Source organism: Mesocricetus auratus, unplaced genomic scaffold, assembly GCF_017639785.1.
Source record: "Mesocricetus auratus isolate SY011 unplaced genomic scaffold, BCM_Maur_2.0 Super-Scaffold_100019, whole genome shotgun sequence".
Classification (NCBI taxonomy): Eukaryota; Metazoa; Chordata; class Mammalia; order Rodentia; family Cricetidae; genus Mesocricetus; species Mesocricetus auratus.
Genome location: NW_024429200.1, coordinates 35,950,719 through 35,977,756, shown reverse-complemented (window position 1 = coordinate 35,977,756; position 27,038 = coordinate 35,950,719). Strand labels below are relative to the sequence as shown.

The 27,038-nt window shown below is 39.3% G+C and overlaps 1 protein-coding gene across 1 annotated transcript; it reads right to left on the bottom strand.

The window, feature by feature from the left end:
* Positions 1–2,034: 2,034 nt before the first annotated feature.
* Samd9 (sterile alpha motif domain containing 9) lies at positions 2,035–26,633 on the bottom strand. Its single transcript, XM_040728574.1, has 3 exons — positions 26,390–26,633; positions 22,049–22,129; positions 2,035–7,033 (listed from the first exon to the last, which is right to left on the bottom strand). Exon 3 carries the CDS (start codon positions 7,023–7,025, stop codon positions 2,277–2,279), a length of 4,749 nt encoding a protein of 1,582 aa, XP_040584508.1. The 5' UTR covers positions 7,026–7,033; positions 22,049–22,129; positions 26,390–26,633; the 3' UTR covers positions 2,035–2,276.
* Between the last annotated feature and the right edge of the window lie 405 nt (positions 26,634–27,038).

Genomic DNA, 27,038 nt, shown 5'->3' with positions numbered 1-27,038 from the left:
AAAATATTAAATTCTAATCCTGAAATCAGGAAGAAGAATCTGAAATGGGTAAAGCTATTCATCAGTAATTTTACCATAGGACTGTAAATTCTTGAGCCCTTACTTATGACAGCATTTGAATATATTCAGACATACTACAGAATGCTATATAGAACCACTAAATTGATGGTAGCATAGTAATTGAGTTATACAAATAGGAAATGACAAATTAATTTGACAGTTTGGTAAGCACCAATGCCTTGGAGAATGAGATAAGCTCCGTGAAGTTTCAAATAATGCATTAGTTAAAAGTTTGTTTGCTTGCAGTCAGGGTTTATTATTAACTCCTGAAACTTGAGTAAATGAGGTAGTATTTAATGCAGGCTGAAATGAGTTAAAAGAACATTATTGCTTTACTTGTTTATTATTTCTATCACTAAACCAGCATGTAGAGTTGCTCATACACTATTGAAATGATAAAACCCAACTTTAGATTGCTGTATATTATATGAAACACAGTGAATGAATGTAGAAAATAGTTAATTTCTGTATGGGTACATTTCTTCTATCTTTCTCCCTCTGTGTATGTTCATGTGCAGATGTGTGCACACATGTGTAGAGGCTATAGGTCAGTTTGGAGTGTCATTCCTTAGGAGGTGTCCACAGTTGTTGTAGTCTCTCATTGGTGTTATGAGATAATCTTTTTGTACACTTAGAAGATGTGTCTGTGACAAGGCATCCTCTAACTTGTTTAATAAAGAGTTCAATGGACAATTGTTAGGCAGGAGAGGATAGGAAGGACTTCTGGGAAGAGATAGGAACTCTTGGGAGAGGAGAGGCAAGGAATTTAGCAGTGAGACATGGAGAAAGACAGTTGTACAGTATGGAGGAGAAGTAGCAAGCCAGCTGGCAGAATGTAGGCTAATATAAATGAGATAATTTAAGTTAAAAGAGCTAGTTTAGAAGAAACCTAAGCTAAGGCCAAGCTTTCATAATTATTAAGAAGACACTGTGTCATTTTGGGGATCTGGTGGGACAAAGAAATTCCAGATACACACTGGGATCTGGAATTTGTCAGTTAGGCTAGGCTTCATAAGCACTGGGATTATATGTATGTGCCACCACACCCAGCTTTTTTGTTTGTGCTGGGGATTAAACACAGGTCCTCCTGTTTATGTGGAAAGTACTGTATTGCTATATTTGTCTACCAGCCACCTTTTTGCTTTATATAATCTTTGGATCTTATTTCCATGGGTCAGTGGTCAGCTCCTTACTTTTCCAGTGCTAGGTACCTTGGTTTTTCTATACTCTGAGTTCAAATCAATAATAAGAATACTTTTATTTAATTGTCAGTTCACTTAAAAGCTTTCTAGAAAGACATTTGTTGAAATAAATTGTCTCACTTTCATATTCAGAAAGTATTCAGAAACCAAATTGTCTTAGTTTAGTATATCTGACTCATTCTTATCTTAGACTCAGAATTGGTCACGAGTACCCTATAAAAGACTGGTTTCTGGGAGACATGTGACTCATCTGATGCAATGCTGGTTTCCAGGAGAATATTAGAGTTCTCCTAGGAAACAGAAGCAATAGAAGATTCAGTAGAATCCTCATTTTTCTCTTTATGTAAATAAAGTAGGAATATACTTATCTTATGCTTGTGTTTCTATATACTTGTATATAAAGAGAGACATACGAGGGAGAAACGGAGGAGAGGAGAGAGTTGCTAGCAGAATAAATTTCTGATATTCTTATAACAAGACCTAAGTTTGTGAATCAATAAATATATTCTTTAGCTTAATTTAGTTTAGTCATTTTATAATGCATACACATTTCATGTGAATCAATAAATATATTCTTTAGCTTAATTTAGTTTAGTCATTTTATAATGCATACACATTTCAAAACATCACATTGGATACCCTAAATATGCATTTGTCAATTAAAAGTAGAGTGAACTGATAAATTATGGAGATGAGTTTTATACATGAGGCAGAGAAAAACTCCTCTGAGCAAGATTCTAATAAGACTATGAAGACAAAAACAAACCACATATTTTGTTTTAATTTTATTTTGTAGAAGTTTTAGAATAATTTCCTGACAATATAGTTATACAGAGGGAAGAGTAAAAAGGATTCTGTGTACCCATTACACAGAAATATCCTGAGGCTCAGCCTTGATTTTCTTCTACTAGCTCCATTTCCACTACACAGAATTACTGAGCTGTATTTATAAATAAATTAAAGAAAAAAAAGATGATACTAGAGCTACACTTGTCGATAGAGAAACCCAAGATCTTAAACAATTTTAATGTCATAGGCAAGAAGGCCTCCAATGGAAAACCCTAGATAAAAAGATACCTTTTCTATGCTTCTTCCACTTCTAAGTTGGCCTAAGTGAGTGGGTGTAATTTGTATTGTGATTTTTTCATTGATTCCATACTCTATGTATAAATTGTTGTTTTCAGCTCGTCCCTGTAAACGAACCAAAAGATCCTGGACTTTCTTCTCTTCCCATACTTTTCCACTATGCCACCAGGAATTGATATCAGATACTTTTTCAAAACTTTCATCAATTTTTCCTTTGTGGATAAGTCTGTTTCTATTGTTGCCTTTCCCAAGAAAGAAATATGCAATTGGTTGCTTTGTGCGATACATACGTTTATATTGCCCCCTGAAGGAATTTTCCAGTGCCCGAGCATACTTTTCCATTTGTTTAGAGTCTTGATCTAGTTGTTGGTTTTCTGGCCAGAATAAAAGAGAAGCGAGAAAATAAGGTTCTGAAAATTGGTAAGTCAGACCAATTGGTTGCAGGATCTCTCGAAGCTGCTCTTTCAGTTTCTTAATTGGCTTCACTGATTTTGAGGTTGGGTTAATACAAGAGAGGATGATGTTGGCCAAGATAAAATTTTGCTTTTCCTTTTGCTGGGTTTTGATAACACACTGCTCAAGAAGGTATGTGTATTGGTTCACTATATGTTCCATGGATCCCACAGCCTCTTGTGGACTTTTGATAAGGTATTCTAAGAGTCCAGAAAACTTGTCTGCTTTTAAAGCTTCCAGGGTTCTCCGGATCCTTTCTACTTGAAGAGGTACAGTGAGTTTTGATCTAAAATTTTGATTTTGTGATTCTTCCAAGAGACTGAATATGTCTACATATCTCCTAAAGTACCCTACCAACTTTCTCCGACTTTTAGACTCTTCATATTGCTTTATATTGTTTCTAGGTTTTAGAAGGACAAAGTAATCATCAAAAAAATCAAAGGATCTCTTCAAAGAAGATTGAAGGTTAGTTAGATAAGGAATAAAGTTCTTGAGTGCTATCTTAAATTCATTTAAATCCCCTGGGATATCACGATTTCCTGATATAAAGTTGATCATATCTCGTTTGGATAGTTCATTTTTTTTGTCAAAAAAAGGAATGAGTTGGAGGATCTGGATAGTGAAGAGTCCAACTTCTATCTCCCCTTGATAACCAGCTATGTTGTAAGTGTCATACCTCCTTTTTGACTTTTGATTCAGCCATTCTTTCCCTTCATATTCTCTGTCTTCAGTTTGCTGTTGAGAATCTCTGAAAGCATCTGATGCATGCACTGCTGATTCTAAAAGATCAGTCAGATCATCAACTGAGATACTCCTATTTCTCATATTATCCTCTATCCACCATCTTATTTTACTTTTGTAGACTTGACCTAGTGTATCTGAGATGTAGGAATTATTGGGCTCTATGTTTCTTGCTTGTTTTGCCCAAAATAGAGCATTTTTAAAGTCCTTCTCCTTAAGGTAGAAATGTCTTGCTAAGGCTTGGCAAATGAATGCATTGGGGTTGAACCTCCGGGTAGCTTCAAGTAATACATCTTTTACTGCATCATTTCCTTCATCTTTATGTAATGCTTCGATGAATGGGGAGAACCAGTTTCCTGTCTCGCCCTCATGCTCATTGCGCTGTCTTGTGAGCAGCAGTGTCTGCATGTCTTGGAAAAACTTGCTTTTTCCTATACCCATGTCATAGAATAAATTTTCTGTGAGCATATTCATCACAATTTCACTTTTGTTTAAATTGTAGCTTCTCTTCAATTCTTCCAGAGAGACAGTGGCAATCTCATGGTGAATGATACGCACTCCGCAGTAGCTCCCGCATTCTATCACCTCTGATTTGATTAGAATTGTAGAGTAGGTACCCATCTTGTCTTCAAACTTTTCTGTGCCCCAGAAAGCCTTCTTGTTTGAGATGCCTAGGAAGTACTCGCACTGTGAAAGGGAAATGGTAGTATCAGGTACATACGCGTTAAGAAGAGCTAGGAAAGCAAACAGCTTTGCTTCCTTGGTGGCGATATTTTGCCCTTTCAGAATGTTCCTGACCACATTTTCTATGTACTCTCTGTTAAAATTTGTTTTCATGATCATAAAGGAATAAAAATCTTCAAAGTTTTCATGCTGTTCTTTGATTTCTGTCAACTTAAGCTCAAATGCTCTCTGTTCTTTGTCAGACAGTTGGTGGACTAGAGCGACACTGTCTGGGGCCTTTGCACTTTTCTCAGGATTTTGTGACCTTGTGCAATTTAGAATGATCACCAGAGGCTTCTCATATCGAATATGTTTGTTGGCAACAGCAGTTTGAATGGAGGCCTGAAGAAGGTAGACGTTGTCTTGCTCTTCAAAATCATCAACAAGGAGCAGCACAGGTAAGTACTCCTGACGGCTGGTTGCTCCATAGGTGATTAAATTTGTCACCTGTTCTCCAATTTCTGAGAAATCCTCTGTCTTATTTTTCAGCACAGCACATCTGAACTTCTTTCTTAGCTCCCAGAGAATATGCATGGCCAAAGTAGTTCCTCCACAGCCTGGATGATGATACAGGTGAATAATTTTTGCACACACTGGTTGAGAAGAATCTGCCCATTCTTGAATTTTTTTTTCAAGTTTTACATACTTATCCCTTTTCACAAATGATGAAGAATAGTTTTCAGAAGAGAAGTAGAAGTTCCACCAGGACACTTTGCCACCTCTGTAGAAGTCTTCCTCTTTGGATGCCTTGAATTCAAACAATTTCTTTTTGTCCTTTTCCAAGAGTGTACCTTCACATTCATTCTCACAGAGAATTTCCAAGGCAGTCATGATTTCTTCTTCCTTTTTCAGAAGGACAGTAGATGAGCCGACAGATGGCAAGAATCGCTTTGAAGACTGAGTTAAGGATTTTAACTTAAGAACAGTGCCATTTATCTCTGCAAGATTTAAAGCAGAAATGCTCTGGCTTGACAACTCATCTTGCTGTCTTGATAATCTTGCTTCAAGTAGGTCTTTCCACACCTGATAGATGTGCGAGTGTACAGAAATGCACAGTATATTTTCCATTCCTTTGAGGTCTTGGTAGAAAGCACAGAAAGTCTCAATGAGAGGGTCTCTTGGGTCATCCACGGGGGACAGTAGTAAAAATACCACCAAAAATTTCCCTTTGGGCATTATGTCATCACGTGTAAGGAATGAAATCAGCCTCCTGACTTCGGAAGCTCTTTCTCTTTGCCAAGAAATAGGATCTAAGGGTTCATATTTGTCACTCTCCAGGTCTGACCTGCCATTGCAGAAAATCCAGCTGGGTTGCTGGTAAAGATTCAAGCTGGAAATCTTCTCATTTAATGTCGTTTTTTCTTCCACAAATTGGCTTGGAAAGTGGAGGTTTGCTACTCGACTTTGTTTGAAAGCCTTGACTACACCATTGCTCTCAGACTCAGGATCAAACTCCAACACAGCAAACCACTTAATTTCCTTCAGGAAATCTAAGTGACTGTTTTGATTTGGATGGCATTTATTTGTTACGAGTATGTACCACTCATAGTATGAGTTATCTAACAGATCCCGGTTTCCTGTCAACAGATCGATTAGCTTTTGTCCCTCACTCTTGTTTCCATCTGGCTTCTCTTTGTATTTTGTTTCTGCTTCTTTCCTAGAGTCTGCCACTGTTTTTAAATCTAACTTAAAGGCCTTGAAATCAGCTTTATTCCCTATGATGTCCTTACTTCGGGGCCCATCTCGAACAAAGACTGAGTACTTTGAACTTTGTTGCCATGTTTGGTTCTTAAGATGTTGCATTTTGATCTGGAAATAGTCTTCTCTGCATTCAGAGTGCTGTGGAAGGACATCTACTTCAATAACGAATCTGTTAGATGGAGTACTGTTTGGCAGTAGTACTTCTACAAATCTTGGCTCTCGAATACACTTCTTTGCTTGTTGGACCTGATGGACCTCAAAATACTGGTCTATCATCAGATTGAAGTGGTTGATTAGGGTGTCTTTAGTGACAGTGGTGAGTTCCACGCCAACAATTTTTCCTTGGGGTTTGTCTTTGACTCCAAAATAAATGGTCCCATTAGTACGTGAGTTCATACAAGCTGAAGCAAATCGGAAAATCTCATTGCTAAATTTCATCTTAATGTCCTCTTCTGTGGCTTTTTCTGTGTTTGTGAAGTCTTTGAATTCATGTACCGGGTCGATGAGATTGAGCGGCCCTGTTTCAGGCTGCAGGATGAAATGTAATTTGTAACGATACGGATTACTGAATTCGTTGAAAGGGTATGCAGTGCATGTTGGTCCTGGAGGTGACTGTTTACCCTGTGTCTCTGCTTTGCCTTCTGTCAGCTCATCACTTCCTGATTTGGCACCTTTAGCCTCTGGCCTCACCGCGGAGGCTTCAGCCTTATCTGCGTTCTCTTCACCCCTTTGGCTTTGCTTTGAAGTTTCTGTACTTTCTGTCTGAGTTTTAGGAGTGTTTTTGTTGCTTTTTTTCCTTTTAGGTGTCTGAGTAGGCTGTTTTGAAGATGATTTCTGCAGTTCTCTGAATAGCCCTTCTATTTGGATAGCTGGTCCATGGGTTATGCCCATTCCAACAAGATTGTTTTTATTTAACCACTTCAAGACTGCCCCACTCACATCTTGTGCCATCAAGATTTCCCTGTGCTTTTGGTCAATCTTATGACTCTCTAGCCACAGGTTCACATCCTCTTTTGTCCAGTCATCTGTGTTTTCTGGAAGGTTGAGTTTCTCTGCCATTCTGATAGCTGTGTAGAGAAGAAGAAACGTGAGGTTGTAGTTTATAAGTGAAAACATGAAAAATTCTGGGTTTCTTTTTTTGGCTGTCCTGGGGCCAGCTCTTGTAGAACAGGCTGGTCTCTAACTCACAGAGATCTGCCTGCCTCTGCCTCCCCGGTGCTGGGATTAAAGGTGTGTGCCACCACTTTCCAGCAAACATTCTGTTTTCAAATAGGTAAAATATGCATGTGTCACAACATTTGAAAAGTTTCTGATACCAATTATTTATATCAACCAAGAGAGATCCCACCAAATACAAATGCACAGCACTTTTCTTTACATGAGCTGTAGCACGTGATTACCACTTCTCTTTGCTTTCTATACGAAGTATATGGGGGAGGACCCGCCCACACAGGAAAGGCATCAGTCCTTCCAGACCCCAACCTCTGGTGCCCCCAGCTTCAGGTGAGCTTGGGTCTCCCTGGGACCAACCCGCTCCCGCCCATCACCCACTTCCTCAATCTTCCAGGGCTGCTCCTGGCAGCCAGAGGACCCGCCCACACAGGAAAGGCATCAGTCCTTTCAGATCCCACCCTCCAGCATCACCAGCTTCAGCTTCAGGAAAGAAGGAGATCAGTGGAGACAGAAAGACCCCACCTGCATGCACTGGAAGAATAGATGGGAAGAAGACAGAATAAAAGCTCACTCAGCAATAGAGAAACCAACATGACTCCACCAGAATCTAGAGACGCAATGCCAGCAAGACCTGAAAAGCACTACATAGATGAAGCAGAAGAGACAGACTTTAAAAATTATTTTATGAAGATGATAGAGACCCTCAAAGAGGAAACAAGGAAATCCCTTAAAGAAATAGAAGAAAAAACAAACAAAAATACATGAAATGGGGGAAAAGGCAAACCAAAAAATTCAAGAAATAAACAAATTTCTCAAAGAATCTAAAGAATACTAAGAAAAAAACAACCAAACAAATGAAGGAAACAACTCAAACAGTTGAAGGATTGAAAGCTGAAATAGAAACAATAAAGAAAACACAGAACGAGGGGATGCTGGAAATAGAAAAGCTGGGTAAATGATAAGGAACTACAGATGCAAGTATCACCAATAGAATACAAGAGATAGAAGAGAGAATCTCAGGTGTTGAAGACTCATTAGAGGATATACAGTCGTCAACCAAAGAAAATCTCAAAACCCACAAATCCCTAACACAAAATATCCAGGAAATATGGGACACCGTGAAGAAGCCAAACCTGAGGATAATAGGAATAGAAGAAGGCGAAGAAATATAGCTCAAAGGTACAGAAAACATATTCAACAAAATCATAGAAGAAAACTTCCCTAACCTAAAGAAGGATATGCCTATGAAAATACAAGAATCTTCAGAACACCAAATAGGCTGGACCAGAAGTACATGGGGTTATTTCCATTCACAGATCATCTTTTTATGGTTGTCAAGTATAATGTATGTTTTCTGTAGTATTAAGAATATTCAATTCTGGCATATAAAAGAAAAAGAAAAATATGAAACTAAGTGTTTGTTCAATGTGATGTGATGATGTGATACAGACAATTGAGATAGAATATAGGAGTGTTATGCATAGTTAGAAAGGAATAGAATAATCAAATAGTAATTAAAGATTCATGATAGACATAAAATACTTAATATTTTGAGATATTAATTGTCTTTCTCATTGGCATACTGTTCTAATGTTTTGTGTTATCTACTCAGAAAATATAAATCCCAGGGTAGATTATCAAGATAGTTGATAGTAAGCTGCAGTTAGACATATTACTTGTCTACATCTTTCTGATTAGAGCAAGTGTGTGCCATTGACCGAGAACTTTTTGTATTATCTGGTCCCATTTGATAGGCCTAAAATGAACACAAAAGAGAGGTTGGTTTCAACGTTTCAGATAAGATAGGATTGCGTGCATTCAGGGTGGTATTGCCATGGACAGATTTCAACATTTTAATCTAATTAGCAAAAGGATGTTATTAGATGGCCATAAGTTGTGCATGTATGATAAAATATCTGAAGAAATAATTTTAAAAGCTATAAAAAGTAATACACCAAAATATGCACATAAATGTAATTATAGAAAAATTGTCAAGTAACTTAAAAGAAGACAGAAAGATAAGATGGATGAAGAAAAAATAAATAATAGAGACAGCATTGAAGCAGGATTAAGTACTTGTATATCAATAATCATTTTCAATGTAAATATTTATATACAGAAATTAAAAATGCAAAATTGGTAGAATGAATTAAAATATGGCTATACTGTATCCTGTTTATATGACATCCAATTGAAATATGATAAATTGAAAGTAAAAATAGATCTATATCACTAAAATATTATTCAATTAAATGCAAAAGTATTTATACTAACAAACTATAGAAAAAGGTAGCAGGATAACAAATAAAGAAAACAATCAGAGACAGAGATGTTATATATGGATAAAAGGTCATTCAACAAGATGTCACCGAAATGCTAAAGGTATTTGCACCAGAAAAAAAATTATTTCAAAACATGTGATGTAAACACTGTTAGGATTTTACAATTCTATGCAAATCTCTATATATTAATAACTAGGAGGCTTCAATACCTTTCTTTGCCTTAACAGTTGATATAGTAGTTGAACAGCAATAGAAGACATATAGAAAAATTTAACATTAACATCATTACCATCTATCAATAGGTGCTAAATAGCATTTACGAGGATGTCCACTCTCTCCATATCTCTTCAATATTGTACTTGAAGTTCTAGCTAGAGCAATAAGACAACAAAAGGAGATCAAGGGGATACAAATAGGAAAAGAAGTCAAGATTTCACTATTTGCAGATGTTATGATACTTTACATAAGTGACCCAAAAACTCTACCAGGGAACTCTTACAGCTGATAAACACCTTCAGCAAAGTGGCAGGATACAAGGTTAACTAAAAAAAAATCAGTGGCCCTATTATATACAGATAATGAAGTGCCTGAGAAAGAAATCAGAGAAACATCACCCTTTACAATAGCCATAAACAGCATCAAATATCTGGGGATAATGTTAGCCAAAGAAGTGAAAGACCTGTATATCAAGAACTTTGAGTCTCTAAAGAAAGAAATCAAAGAGGATACCAGAAAATGGAAAGATCTCCCATGCTCTTGGATTGGTAGGATAAATATAATAAAAATGGCCATCGTGCCAAAAGCAGTCTACAGATTCAATGCAATACCTATCAAAATTCCAGCACAATTCTTCACAGACTTTGAAAGAACAATAATCAACTTTATATGGAAAAACAAAAGGCCCAGGATAGCCTAAACAACCCTATACAATAAAGGAACTTCAGGAGACATCACCATACCTGACTTCAAGCTCTATTAACAGAGCTATAGTCCTGAAAACAGCTTGGTATTGGCACAAAAATAGGCAGGTAGACCAATGGAACCGAATTGAAAACCCTGATTTTAACCCCCACACCTATGAACAGCTGATTTTTGACAAAGAAGCTAAAAATATACAATGGAATAAAGAAAGCATCTTCAACAAATGGTGCTGGCATAACTGGATACTGGCATGCAGAAGACTGCAGATAGATCCATGGCTATTGCCTTGCACAAAACTTAAGTCCAAATGGATCAAAGACCTCAACATAAATCCAACCACACTGAAACTCTTAGAAGAGAAAGTGGGAGATACTCTTCAATGAATTGGTGCAGGAGACCCCTTCCTGAACACAACACCAGTAGCAGAGACACTGAGATTGACAATTAACAAATGGGACCTCCTGAAACTAAGAAGCTTCTGTAAAGCAAAGGACACAGTCAAAAAGATAACAAGGCAGTCCACAGAATGGGAAAAGGTATTCACTAATCCCACATCTGACAGAGGGCTAATCTCCAAAATTTACAAAGAACTCAAGAAGCAAGTCTCCAAACACCAAAGGATCCAATTAAAAAGTGGGGTACAGAACTAAATAGAGAATTCTCAATAGGGGAGTCTAAAATGGCTGAGAGACACTTAAGAAAGTGCTCAATGTCCCTAGCCATCAGGGAAATGCAGATCAAAACAACTCTGAGAGACCATCTTACTCCTGTCAGAGTGGCTAAAATCAAAAACACCAATGACAGTTTATGCTGGATAGGATGTGGATAGAGGGGAACACTCCTCCACTGCTGGTGGGAGTGCCAACTAGTACAGCCACTTTGGAAATCAGTATGGAGATTCCTCAGGAAAATGGGAATCAATCTACCACAAGACCCAGCAATTCCACTCTTAGGCATATATCCAAATGATTCAAATTCATACAACAAGGACATCTGTTCCACTGATTATTTGTATTAGCCAGAACCTGGATGCAACTTAGATGCCTCTCAACTGAAGAGTGGATAGAGAAAATGTGGTACATTTACACAGTGGAGTACTACTCAGCAGAAAAAAAAACAATGGAATCTTGAAATTTGCAGGCAAATGGATGGCACTAGAAGAAACCATCCTGAGTGAGGCAACCCAGTCACAAAAAGACAAACATGGTATGTACTCACTCTTATATGGATTTTAGACATGGATCAGGATAGTTCCAGTCTGCACTTCCACTGACAGAGAGTCTGGGAAACAGGGAAGAACCTAAGAGAGATATGCATGGTACCCCAGAGAAGAGGAATGAGGCAAGATCTTCTGAACAGATTGGGAACACGGCAAGGGGTGGGGAGGAGTGGGAGCTGGGAAGAAGAGAGGGGGAGAAGAGGAAGAGAGAGTAGGTCATGGGGAAACAGGAAGGTTGAGTGGGGGGATAGAATAGGGGAGAACAGGATGAGAAATACCATAATAGAGGAAGTTATAGGTTAGAAGAGAGATCTGGCATCAGTGAGACCTCTAGTGATCTAAAGGGATGACACCAACTCGTCAGCTAAGCAATGGTGGAGAGACCATCTTAAATGCTCATTCCTGATAATGAGCTTGACATCTACCTTATATGCCATCCTAGAACCTTCATCCAGTGACTGATGGAAGCAGAGGCAAACACCCACAGTTAAACACTGAACTGAACCCATGGAACCCAGTGATAGAGATAGAGGAGCGATGAGCAAATTGGCAAAGAATGGGCTGGCAAAACCAGTAGAGACAGCTGATCTGAACAAGGGGGGGGAGCTCTTGGGCCCCAGACTGACAGCTGGGAGGCCAACATGGGACTGATCCAGACCCCCTGAGTGTGAGTCAGTGAGGAGGCCTGGGTAACCTATGGGGCTCTGGGCAGTAGATCAGTGTTTATTCCTTGCATACAAACGGACTTCGTGTGTCTATAACACAAAGAGGGCTGCTCTTTCAGCCTGGACTCTTAGGGGAGTGCTTGGACCCTGCCCTGAGCAAAATGACAGACTCTGGATATCCCCTATGTGGAAGGAAGTGGCGATAGGGTGGGAGGCTGAGGGGGATGCTGGGGGGGTGTGAGAGGAGGGAAGGGAGAGGGAACTGGGATTGACATGTGAAGTAAGCTATTTAAAATTAAAGTAATAAAAAAGTTAAAAAAGAAAGAAAACAAAGACATGTTACCCACATATCTTATACCATTGATCTTGCTAAGTAAATTTTCATCTAAGTATATAATAAAGCTAAAGAAAAACATTATAAATAACTAGAGACTGTTAAAATTTAAATTATAAAAATTTCAAAATATTAGGAGAAATTTAACCACAATAAAAATATTCTTCACCTAAAAATACATACATACATACATACATACATACATACATGCATACATATATACACACATACATACACACACTCACACACATACACACATATGTATATATTCATTCTATAAGCTACAGAGCTCACTCTGGAGAATCTGTTCTCTCTTCCTGCTGCCTTAGGACCTGCTCCTTCCCCAGTACCATGTCTGCTGGTATGCCACCATGCTTCCTGTCATGCTGATTAAGGACTAGACATCGGAGACTGCAAGCAAGCCCCAGTTAAATGCTCTCCTTTATAAGAGTTGTTGTGATCATGGTGTCTCTTCACAGCAACAGAACAGTGACTAAGATAGCCTGTCTGTGAGGAACTGTCTAGCTGGACTAGTTGAGGTAGGGAGGCTCAACTTAAACATGAGTGATGCTGTTCTAAAGGATGCGGTTCAAGACTGAATAAGAAGGAGAAAGCTGGCTGAGCACAAGTGTAGGTGTTTTGTTTTTTTTTTTAAATCAGGACTGCTGGTTCTCCAATAACCACACAGAGACTTATTATTAATTACAAATAATTGTTCAATAGCTTAGGCTTGTTACTAACTAGCTCTTTCATCTTAAATCAATCCCTATTTCTTATCTATGTTCTATCATGTGGCAGTACCTCTGTTCAACATGGCATGTTCATCTGCTTTTTCTGCATCTGGCTCACTACTCTACCCTATTTTCATCCTGAGCTCTATTTTTGTCCACAGGTCCCACCTAACCTCTACCTGTCTAGCTGTTTCCCATTTAGCCCTTTAATCATAAGGCGCCTTGGCAAAGACACATGCTCACAGTGTGCAAAAAGATGATTTCATAACACACAAGGGTTCATCACTCTTTGCCTCTTGTCTGGAAATCCATGGTGGAAGGAAACAACCGATTCCAAAAAAGTTGTTTTCTGACTGCCACAGACTTTGTGTGACATGTTTACATACATACACACACACACACACTATATATATATATATATATATATATACATATATATACTTAATTTTTATTTTACATTCAGTTTTTGTCATTTTAGCTTTAGTTGTTTTATTTTACAGTTTCACATATGTTCCTTCTACCTCCTTACCGCTCTGTCCATTCTCCCTTCTCCCCACTAACTTTTTCTCATGTTCATATCTATTGTTTTGTTTTATAAATCTCCACAATTATCCAGGGTCATCTGATACAAATAATTTTTCAAAAAATGTTGAATATAATTTTTAATAAAATTTCAGTAGTTTCATGGATAGACAGTATTATTATAACATTTTATGAAAAAAATCAAAGGGTACAGTAGGATAGGTTAAAGAATATGGTGGGGGAGTGTTTCAAGACATTTTGACAACACAACTACAGTTATTTAAGGTCTGTACTATTAGTAAAGGAATAAATATATCAATATATTAAGATCCCAGAAATAGACTCATGCAAATATACCCAATGATACTTGAGACAGATGCAAGAGTTGATTCTGTGAAGCATTCTAGGACAGTTGTCTCAACAAATGACGCTAGATTAATGAAATATCCATCTTATATCCAAAGTGAATTTGGAATGAGCCATAGATTTACATATATAACACAGCCAATATTATGAAAATATATACAAGAAAATCTTCATGATCTAGAAATAGTCAAAAACTCTTGGCCTGTCACCAAAAGCATGATTAGCAATGAAAACCCTACTAAGTTGAATTTAGTCAAAATTAAAAACTTTTGCCTATAAAACAACATTAAAATGATCAGAAAACAAGCTGTAAATAGTGAGAAATATTCATACTCAAGTCACACGAAGTATTTGTACATATTAAACTCTTAAAACTCATAAGTGAAAATACACAACTAGAAAACTAACAAAGGAGAGGAAGAGATATTACTATACTACTGAAAACATAAATGGCAAATATACACATTGAAAGATGTTGGACATAATTAGCCATCAGTAAAATGTAAATTGAACCCACAAAGAGATGTTAATACACAGGCATCTGATGACTAAAGTGACAGCCACTCCAGGGAGCCATGACAGGCTACAAGTTTCCTCTATGACTCTGTCAACAAGAAGAGTCAGGGTAGTGAAAGAGAGATTATATGCTGGGGAAAGAGAGAACACGGGAAATCAAGAAAGAGGTAATAGAACACCAAAACAGCATGAAAAAACAGAGAGATGATGTGTTGCAAGTAGGAAACAGACAATGTTCCAGTCTCCCTACCCATTGTTGGGGATAGCTGGGTACTGGATGGGACAGTAGAAAGCAGAAACTCCAAGCACAAGGCAATCCCTGCAGCCCTGGTAACAACAGACTGGCAATCTTGACTTTAGGGAGAACTCCAGTTCTCCCAAGGGTTAGTCCAATGAGCCCTGTGCCAGTGACTCCTTGGCGTACTGGACAGAACTACGGTAAGCACAGGCAACAGACACTCCACCAAAGCAGGAAGGAGGCCTGGCTGAGAACATAACACTTCCTTTTTCTTTTTATTGTTTATTTGTATTAATATCCTTTTAATTTAAAATTTAAATTTTCTATTTTGTATGCATTTCTTGCTTTAACCTTTGAGATTCTTTCTGATATGTACATTTTTGTATTTGCAGCATTCAGTTGACACGTCTTGGCTTGTGTGTTACTGGAAAAGGCTCTTATATTTGTCCTTATTTTCTTCATACCAAATATGCTATGTTTTCTCTCCTGTGTTTTATACCCTAGCCCAATTTCCTCCCTTCTCATTCTTACTATCTCCATTATTACCTCTTCCCCATTCCATATTTCACTACTTAAATATTGTTACCCTCCTTGTAAAAAAGAGAGAAAAACAAAAATCAACTTCTCCCCCCTTAAGCTGCCTATAAATCACATATTCCACAACCCAGCCAGTACCCTGGGGCTTCTGTAAAGACCCCAGTGTCATGCCTAGCAGCTGACTCTGGGACTGCTGTCACACCATCACAATTGACACTGTTACTACTACTGAGTGATAGTTATTAGCTCTCAGATTGACTGGGTTAAAAAAACAAAAGAGCCCCCTGTTTGTTGCTTTCCAGAAATTAACATTAGTAAGTCGGGTAGTTTGAAGGTAATTGCCCCCATAAGCTCATAGTAGTGGCACTATTAGAAGCTGTGGATTTGCTAGAGGAAGTGTCACTATGGAGGAGGGCTTTGAGGTCTGATACATGTTGAAGCCATGCCCAACTTCCTGTTGCTGTCAGATCAAGATGCAGAACTCTCAGCTCCTTCTCTAGCACCATGTCTGCCTGCACACTACCATGTCCGGCCATAACAATAATGAACTAAATCTCTGAACTGTAAGTCACCCAATTAAATGTTTCCTTTATAAGAGTTGCTCTGGTCATGGTGTCTCTTCACAGCATTAGAAACTCTGATTATGAAAGTAGGAAGCACATCTAAAAATGAGTCAAAGATTAAAAATTAATCTCCCAAGCAAATAGAATTCGTAATAAGCCAATAAACCAACACAGTGATATTTCACATCTGATAAAGAAGACTTTAAATCATAACTAACCAGGAGAGATAAAGAGGCTTTTATAGCAGACCATCTCCTGCAGTCTTCCCCTCCTTTCTACCCCCATTCCCAGTGATTATACAGATGTTCTCTGACAGCCTCCCTCCACTGCTTTCTCCCAGCCACCACCCACAGGCACTCCCTGTAAATCCCCTGGACATCATGGCCAGGAAACCAGGTAGGTGATCATCACTCTCCCTCCTCTTCTCCAATTACAATTCTCTAGTTTTACTGTCAGCTTTGTAGCCAACAACCTGCTGTGGTCTCTTCTTCCCCTGCCCTCATTTCCATGGATTACACAGATCTTGGTGGCACACGTAGTTTTCGTCTCTCTATGTACTTTCAAAGCCCTCTCTCTTAGCTCATTCACATTCCTTAGTGCCAGCTCCCAATACCTAGAAACAAGTTCTACCCTGAGTAGCCACACCTGGATTTCAGAAACATAACCTACCAGACAAACTACAGACACCACACTCCTAAGAACCTGAGAGACCAATGGGAAATCAAGAACAGGACACCCACTCAACAAAGACAAGACCAACTATCAGCACCTAGGATTACAATGACCCAAACTCAGATGCCTAGATACCAGCATAAAAACACAATCAATTATAGCTGGGACAACCCTATTACAGGAAAACTCGAGAAATGCAATAGTTGAAAGGACTTCAAAATAGCTATTATGAACACGCTCAAGGACCTTAAAGGGGAGGTGAGTAAATCCCTTAAAGAATTCATAAAAACACAAACAGCAGAATGAAAAGAAAGTGTCAATGGAATCATTAAAGAAGACCCAAACTGAGATAAAACTGGATATGAAAAATACAGGAATCTCAAAGGCAGGCTTCACCAACAGAATACTAGAAATGGAAGACAGACTCAGGGTTTGAAGACAAGATAGAGATGAAGGAGGTCATTTCATAGTCATCACAGGAGAAATCCACCCACATGAAGTCTCAATTCTGAACATCTATGCCCCAAATACAAAGGCATCGATGTTCCTAAAAGAAACATTACTAAAACACAAATCACATATAAAACCTCACACACTTGTAGTAGGAGACTTCAACACCCCACTCTCACCACTACACAGGTCTACCAGACAGAAACTTAACAAAGAATTAAAGGAACTAATAGAAAATATGACCCAATAGGGTTTAACAGACGTCTCCAGAACATTCCATTCAAACACAACAGAATATGCCTTCTTTTCAGCGCCACATGGAACCTTCTCAAAAATCGACCACATACTAGGCAACATAACAAACATCAACAGGTGCAAAAAATTGGAATAACTCCATGTATCTTATCAGACCACCATGCTTAAAGTTAGAGTTCAACAACAACACAAATTGCAGAAACCCTACAAACTCATGGAAATTGAATAATGTGCTATTGCACCATTCCTGGGTCAAAGAAGAAATAAAGAAAGAAATGAAAGATTTCCTAGAATTCAATGAGAATGAAGACACAACATACTCAAACTTGTGGGACACTTAGAAAGCAGTGCTAAGAGGGAAGTTCATAGTACTAAGTGGACCACATGAAGAAACTGGAGAATAGTCACACTAGAGAATTATCAGGACAACTAAACACTCGAGAACAAAAAGAAACAAATTCACCCCAGAGGAGCAGATGCCAGGAAATAATAAAATTGAGGGCTGAAATCAATAAAGTAAAAACTCAGGAACAATACAAAGAATCAATGTAACAAAGAGTTGGTTCTTTGAGAAAATCAGCAAGATAGACAAACCTTTATCCAAAGTTATCAAACAGAGGAGTGTGAACGTGCAAATTAATAAAATCAGAAATGAAAAAGGAGACATAACAACGGACAGTGAGGAAATCCAGAGAATCATCAGGTCATACTTTGAAGACCTATACTCCACAAAATGCAAAAATTTAAAGGAAATGGACAATTTTCTGGATAGATACCACTTGCCAAAATTAAATCAAGAACAGATAAGCAATTTAAATAGACCTATAAAGCCTAAGGCGATAGAAGCAGTCATCAAAAGTCTCTCAACCAAAAAAAGCCCAGGGCCAGATGGCTTCAGTGCAGAATTCTACCAGAAATTCAAAGAACTGCTTATACCAATTGTCCTCAAAGTATTCCACGCAATAGAAGCAGAAGAGTCTTTCCCAAACTCTTTTTATGAAGCTATAATAACCTTGATATCCAAGCCACACAAAGACACAACTAAGAAAGAGAACTTCAGACCAATATCTCTCATGAACATTGATGCAAAAATACTCAATAAAATATTGGCAAATCCAATCCAAGAACACATCAAAACAATCATTCACCATGATCAAGTAGGTTTCATCCCAGGGATGCAGACATGGTTCAACATACAAAAATCCATCAATGTAATCCACCATATAAACAAGCTGAAAAACAAAAATCACATGATCATCTCACTAGATGCTGAAAAAGCCTTTGACAAAATTCAACACCCCTTCATGATAAAGGTCTTGGAGAGATCAAGGATAACAGGAAAATACCTAAACATAATAAAAGCTATATACAGCAAAACAACAGCAAACATCAAACTAAATGAAGAGAAACTCAACGCAATTCCTCTAAAATCAGGAACAAGACAAGGGTGTCCACTCTCTCCCCATATCTGCTCAATATTGTACTTGAAGTTTTAGCTAGAGCAATAAGACAACAAAAGGAGATCAAGGGGATACAAATTGGAAAAGAAGAAGTCAAATTTTCACTATTTGCAGATGATATGATAGTTTACATGAGCGACCTAAAAAAACTCTACCAGGGAACTCCTAAAGCTGATAAATACCTTCAGCAAAGTGGCAGGATACAAGATCAAAACAAGAAAATCACTAGCCCTACTGTATACAGACAATAAAAGGGCTGAGAAAGAAATCAGAGAAATATCACCCTTTACAATTGCCACAAACAACATAAAATACCTTGGGGTAGCGCTAATCAAACAAGTGAAAGACTTGTGTAGCAAGAACTTTGAGTCTTTAAAGAAAGAAATTAAAGAAGACACCAGAAGGTGGAAAGATCTCCCATGCTGTTAGATAGTTTCCATGTAGTAAAAACGGCAATCTTGCCAAAAGCAATCTACAGACTCAATGCAATCCCCATCAAAACCCCAGAACAATTCTTCACAGACCTTGAAAGAACAATTATCAAGTTTATATGGAAAAACAAAAGACCCAGGATAGCCAAAACAATCCTGTTCAACAAAGCAACGTCTGGAGGCATCACCATCCCTGACTTCAAGCTCTATTATAGAGCTATAGTCCTGAAAACAGCTTGGTATTGGCACAAAAATAGACAGGTAGACCAATGGAATAGAATTGAGCACCCTGATTAACTCTAACCCTAACCCTAACCCTAACCTTAACACTAACACTAACCAAAACCATAACCATAATCATAACCCTACCCATAACCCTAACCCTAACCTACAATATTAAACCAAACATGTATGAACACCTAATCTTTGACAAAGAAGATAAAATTATACAGTGGAAAAAAAAAGCATCTTCAACAAATGGTGCTGGCATAACTGAATGCTGCCATGTAGAAGAATGCAGATTGATCTATGTCTATTGCCATGCACAGAACTTAAGTATAAATGGATCAAAGACCTCAACATAAATTCAGCCACACTGAACCTCTTAGAAGAGAAAGGGGGAGGACCCTTGAACAAACTGGCACAGGAGACTTATTCCTGAACATAACACCAGGAGCACAAGTCCTGAGATCCACAATTAATAAATGGGACCTCCTGACACTGAGAAGCTTCTGTAAGGCAAAGGACACAGTCAACAAGACAAAAAGGCAGCCCACAGAATGGGAAAAGATATTCACTAACCCCACATCTGACCGTGGGCTGATCTCCAAAATTTACAAAGAACTCAAGAAGCAAGTCTCCAAAACACCAAACGATCTAATTAAAAAGTGGGGTACAGAATTAAATAAAGAATTCTCAATAGAGGAGTCTAAAATGGCTGAAAGACACTTAAAGTGCTCAACATCCTTAGCCATTAGGGAAATGCAGATCAAAACAACTCTGAGAGACCATCTTACTCCTGTCAGAATGGCTAAAATAAAAAACACCAATGACAGTTTATGCTGGAGAGGATGTAGAGAGAGGGGAACACTCTTCAACTGCTGTTGGGAGTGCCAACTCCTATAACCAGTTTGGAGACCAGTATGGAGATTCCCCCAGGAAAATGGGAATCAGTCTACCACAAGATCCAGCAATTCCACTCTTAGGCATATATCCAAAAGATGCCCATTCAAACAACAAGGGCGTCTGTTCCACTCTGTTCACAGCAGCATTGTTTGTATTAGCCAGAACCTGGAAGCAACTTAGATGCCCCTCAACTGAAGAGTGGATAGAGAAAATGTGGTACATCTATACAGCAGAGTACTACTCAGGAGAAAAAACAATGGAATCCTGAGATTTGCAGGCAAATGGATGGCACTAGAAGAAACCATCCTGAGTGAGGTAGCCCAGTCATAAAAAGACAAACATGGTATGTACTCACTCATATATAGATTTTAGATATGGATCAGAGTAGTGCCAGCCTATAATCCCACTACCAGAGAGTCTTGCAAACAAGAAGGACCTTAAGTGAGATATTCATGTTTCCCCAGAGAAGGGGAATGAAGCAAGATCTCTTGAGCAGATTGGGAGCAAGGGGAGGAGGGGGAAGGGAGTTGGGAAAAAGAGAGGGGGATAAGAGGATGGGAGAGGAGGACATGGGGGAGCAGGAAGGGAGAAGAATAGAGCAGAGCAGGATGAGAGAGACCACAATAGAGGGAGTCATTATAGGTTTGAGGAGAGATCTGGCACAAGTGAGATTTCCAGAGATCTACAAGAATGACACCAACTGGCAAACTAAGCAATAGTCAAGAAACTACCTTAAATGCCCCTCCCTGATAATGAGTTTGACAACTACCTTATATGCCATCCTAGAACCTTCATCCAGTGACTGATGGAAGCAGAGGCAAACACCTACAGCTAAACACTGAACTGAACTCCTGGAATCCAGTGACAGAAAGGGAGGAGTGTTGAGCAAAGGGATCAAGACTGGGCTGGTGAAACCCACAGAAACAGCTGACCTGAACAAGGCAGAGCTCTTAGTCCACAGAGTAATGGCTGAGAGGCCAGTATGGGATTGATTCAGACCCCCTGAATGTGTGTGTCAATTATGAGGCCTAGGCAATCTATGGGGCCTTGTATTCATCCCTGGCATACAAATTCACTTTGGCTGCTCATCCTACAATGAGGGATGCTCTCTCAGCCTTGCAGGAGAGCCTAGGCCCTGCCCTGAATGAATGACAGACTCTGGAGATCCCCCATGGAGGGCCTCACTCTCCCTGGGGAATGGAGTGGGGATTGGATGGGGGGCTGGGGAGTCTGGTGGTGTGGCAGAGGAGGAGGGGATGGAGAGGGAGCTGAGATTGATATGTGAAGCAAGCTTGTTTCTAATTTAAAATTTAAAAAAGTAAAAGAATGACTGATAACTTGGAGAGTTTAAAGTGCAACACAGCAAACTTAAACAGGGAAGAAAGAGGGAGAAAATAGACTCAGAAGAAGAAATCTAAAGAGAAAAGCAGAAAACACAATTACAATTAGGCACCCAGCAAAGCCCCAAGTGGTACTCAATAATAAAGGTGATAAAATTGACAGGCAGGTGGAAAATTAAAGAACTCACCAGATACTACAACAAAAGTTAAGTGAATCAGAGGATATTACAACCAACTTTATGTGGATAAAGTTTGAAAAGTGAGATGAAATATATAACTTACCAACACTGACCGGAGAATCAGGGAAAGGAGTCCCACTGCCCAGTGTAAGGTCCAAGATCACAGAGGTAACTGATGCTCCCACTGTAGAGACAAGAAACAAGACTAAAGAGTTTGGAAAGCTTAGAGTTTTGAAGTTATCGAATTGAAGACACCTGACATGAGAGCAGCATGCCAAAATTCTGTGGATAGAGAGGACTTTAGGTAGACTCGGGACAATTTTCTGACTCTGGTTTGGAGCTGAGGAGAAGATAGGACTAGTAGGAGGATGAAAAACCAGTGGAGCTTTTGACGACCACTTGGGTGGGTGCAACTGATCAGAATCTGCAGCAGTTCCAAAATCTTAACCCATTGCAGACATTCGAAATTAAATTGAATGGATGTAATAACACATGCCAACCAGAACCGCTGATATTAAACACCCATAAGTCCAAACGTTGGTGAAAGCTGAGAGTGAATGGAGCTTTTGGAAGGTGCTGGTGGGGATGCAAATTCTTTCAGTTAGTCTGAAAAATTATTTGAATGCTTTTATCAACTTAAGTATATACTTACATTATACGTCAATGATTTTAGTGGGGCGGGGGAGACTGAAGTGCTGATTCAGCAACAACAGAGATAACTCTTACACATACCAGAGGGAGGCAACTAAGGCACCGACACTGAGAACACATTGTATGGATGTCTTTCCATGAAGTTCCAGGACAGACAGAGTTAATCTATGGCAGTAAGTTTTGCTTAAGGGTGTGCTTCCTTAAATGGGAACAAGTACTCTGAATGTGGGAAGTTGCATAAATGAAGGTATAGAGAAACATCAGAACTGTGTCATGGAGAAAAGCTCATGTCATATAAATCACACTGCATTTTAGAGGCATTGGTGGCTTTTTAAATGCAGTGTCCCATTTGCAGACTTTGAAGTGGAATAAACCTTCTAAATAATCAGACTGATTTCAGTGAAGAGGACTCTGTTTTTTTTTTTTTTTTTTTGGTTTTTATGAGATAGGGTTTCTCTGTATTGTTTTGGAGGCTGTCAGTCTAGCCCGGCCTCGAGCTCCCAGAGATCCACCTGCCTCTGCCTCCCGAGTGCTGGGATTAAAGGCATGCGCTACCACCGCCCGGCGTGAATAGGACTCTTACACTATGAATTTAACTTGCCAGTTTACAAATAGAGTCTACACCACCAGCATATCATAGTTTCACTAACATTTTTAGTCAGCTTACCAAATAATGAGTTTTTTATTATGGCATTTAAATTTTTTTACTTATTTGTACTAATTTGTGTGCAAGCATGCCTGTAAGCCCGTTAGTGTGTGCGTGTGTGTGCATGTGTGCGTACGTGTGTGTGTGTGTGTGTGTGTGCATGCATGTGTGCATGAGTATGCATATATTTATATGGCTTAAGACATTGGGAGTCCTGCTCTGTTACGATCTACTTTATCCCTCAGAGTGAGGTTTTCTTACTCAGACTGCAGCTAGTAACTGGCAACAACCAACAGTCTCCCTGTCTCCACTCCACAGCTTGCTTGGGTTACAGGCAGGTCACTACTCACAGGCTTTTGAAGTTCAAGCTTAGGATTCTGATTCAGTTTCTCATACTTGCACACACAGTAAATGCTGTCCTTACCCACCGAGTCATCTCTCCAGCTCCATATTAGGACACTGTTGCACTTTAAGTTTCTAAAAACTGACAGGAAGATGTTTTATTTATGTCTTGTAGGCTTATCTAATCCACAGCTCTCTGGTTGCACACACACAAGGACAGTTATAAATATTGTCCAACCCATAGTTATAAACTTACTTAAAACATTATGCATGTGGTGGAGGGCATGATTTTTCAAATATGAACTTTGTGTATGACAACCTGTCAAAATGTCCAAAAGTTGGATTCTCCTGCATCATGCAAGCGACTGCAGCAGCAAACTTGCTGATACACCCCCAGTAACATCTCAATGCTGGTGCACATCATCCATAAAAACAGCTCAGTAGCAGAATCCCTAAACTGATACTCCAAATGACCATGCTTTCTCTGCCAGAGGCCTGCTCAATGCCATCACCTTCCATGTCAGAGGGCTTTGTAATAATGTATCATTGCATTGGCCTTGTTTTAAGGCAACATTCTTTCTGCCTTTTCTTCCCTGACAGAAATGCAAATTCATTATGTATCCTGTTTCAAAGTAAACTTCCTAAGAACAAATGAATCCAGTAAACGAATAGTACAACAGATAGGTACACTATTGTCTATTCCTTCATAACATTTCAGTACTTTTAGTACTGGCTCGACCAGAAAGGGAAGATTCTAAAGGACACCAGGCATCGGATATACGACCCTCTCTGTGCACAGAAGCCCACCTTGGCCTGGTCCAACTTGCCAGCACTTGTACCATCATAGTTTTCTAATACTGCTCGATTAACAAATTATAAAGCAAAAAGATCTTAAGAGCATCAATTTCCACATCTTTTGTCTACATCATCGTGGATGACAATCTTCTGGACGCAATAGAAATGACCCAGGCGTGGTACAAGGGCTGTGTCAATGACAAAGAGCTGCCATCTCCAGTTTGTCACTGCTGCCTCCTGTCCAAGGGATCTGACTCGTGGACGCGGAGAAAGGGGCAGGAAATGACAGTGCCATTACTGGTTTTGCAACTGTCTAACACCAGCTCTCACTGACCACTAGTTACTCCCATACATAAGCACAGCCTCATACACTCCCGTGTAACTGTCCAGCTCTGAGCCTTAGCTATTACCTGCTTTTGCTCCCCCGTCCAGCCCACCTCTGCTGCCTACTCACTACCGAGACACAGAGTGAGCACATGACGGTCATTCAGCTGCCTGGTATGCCAGGCTCCTCGGTACAAGTCCAGGGTTCTTGTGCCACATCTTATCAGGACAACTGGAGTCTCCCTAACTTTATCAGTGAAAACCTTCCACACACATGTGGTCCCCACCCCTCTGGGTGTAATAGTGTAAAAATACATGGGGGAGTCGTGAGTTAGGTGACTTATGTGCACCTGCCCTGCATGCCATAAACATATTAGAATATAAGGCTGAGTCCTCCTATCAGGGTTGGAGGTATGGAGAGCTGGGCTGGAATATTTGGTTCAGAAAGTAAGCAAATACAATTGTAAGGGGCGAATTGTCAGTGTTCTCACTCCTAGTGTATGCAACTGAACACACTTCATTTTCTACACTCCAGAGCAGTGGTTCTCAACAATCCTAATGCTATGATCCTTTAACACAGTTCCTCATGCTATGGTGACCCACAACCATAAAATTATTGTCATTGCCACTTCACAACTCTAATTGTTCTACTGTTATGAACAGTAATGTAAATATCTGTGTTTTCTGATGGTCTTAGACAACCTCTGTGAAAAGGTCATTTGAGCCCTGCAAAGGGGTGAGAATGACCGTTCTAAAGCCTACATAGAGTCTTGATAGTTCTTCCTTCAGTCAATCCTTTAAATCTGCTGAAGAGGCCCCTTGCAGAATGTACTGGAAGGGCTAAAACTTTTCTGTACTTCACCGTTTTAATTATTTTTTTAGACTGTCCTGTGTTTCTAAAAGGATTGCAGAAACCCTCAAAGGTACTGCAGGATCACACATACATAAAATCCCTTAGGAAAAAAGAGCAGGAGGAAGGCTACTTCAGATGTTAAAAAATTATGTGTCTGTCCCCCAGGGTTGCTTCTGAGCCCACACAATAAAATTAAGGAACAGAATTTATATGACTGAACATGCAAACACACTTATGAATTGTAGGGCTGACTGTGTGTTTGTCAGCTTTTCTGAAGGAGGTCTTCACTCAGCAACACATTCCCCTTGAATGGCATCATCAGTTTCTTGGGGGAATCAGATCTGAGCCTCTGATTCTCAGTGGGAAAATAAACAGCCATGATTCCAAACTTACTAGAGGAAGCTCTAGCAGGCAGTCAGTCCCTTTCTGCCTCTCCCAGACAGACCTGACTTGACATTAATATCCCAGAGGCTGTCAAGGACTCTGCTTCTAACCTGACTGTTCCTCAGAGTGATGGGTGGGCTGTGCCTTTGAATGATGCAAACATTAAAATGTTTACTTTTTACTTCCTGAAGATGCTGCTTTCCTTCAGGGGATATTAACAGAGGTGTCCCTACCTGTCAACTGCATCTTGAATAGGATGTTATGGCTAGTATAAAGCAGATCCTTTCACAACACCACAGAGTCCAGAAGACCTAGGCTCAGGATAGTATTGCTTTTGTGTTGAAGTATATTCAGACTTTCTAACCACAAAGTACATTTCTGCATGTTCAATAAACGGTTTCTGTAGACACTAGCAATAACAACAATAATAGGAGAGATTTTGTACTCACCCAGCTTTCAAATTGCTTCCATGTTTGAAAAAAAAAGGAAAAACTATCCATTTTTGTGAAAAAAATGTCTGGTATCTGTATTTTCTCCGTCCTGAGATGTCAGAGAAAAACAACTTCATTTAGTCTTGATGAAAGCTTAACTAGCCACTCCTGTACCTTGATACCAGCTCAAACCGACTGAGAAACACCAGGGTGTGTCTGATGCTGGCAGGGAATAAGGAAGTGAAAAAAAAAAAGCTGTCTCCATCTCACTTTCGATTCTCAGCTGTGAGAAGACTTTTTCCTGGAATGCCTTTTTTTTTTTTTTTTTTTGTATTTGGCTTCTCCCTAGTGGCAACTGTGCCACCTTCTGGTTTATTTGGGTAAAGTCCGGAGACTTGAGATTTTTGAGGACTGGCAGAGAGCCCTGATGTCTACAGGCAAACTATGGGTGATACTGTTCAACCGATTGCCTGGGAACATTAGCTTTGTTTATTCCTGATATTTAGTATTGTTTTATCATTTGTTCTGTTGCTGTAACTGAAAACAGCTGACTAGTGACGCATAAACTAAGGAATTGTATTCCTTATGGGTTTTGGAGGCTAGGAAGACCCAGGTGAAGGAGCTGCACCTGGGGAGAAACTTCTTGCTGCCTGGGATCTCTATGTCC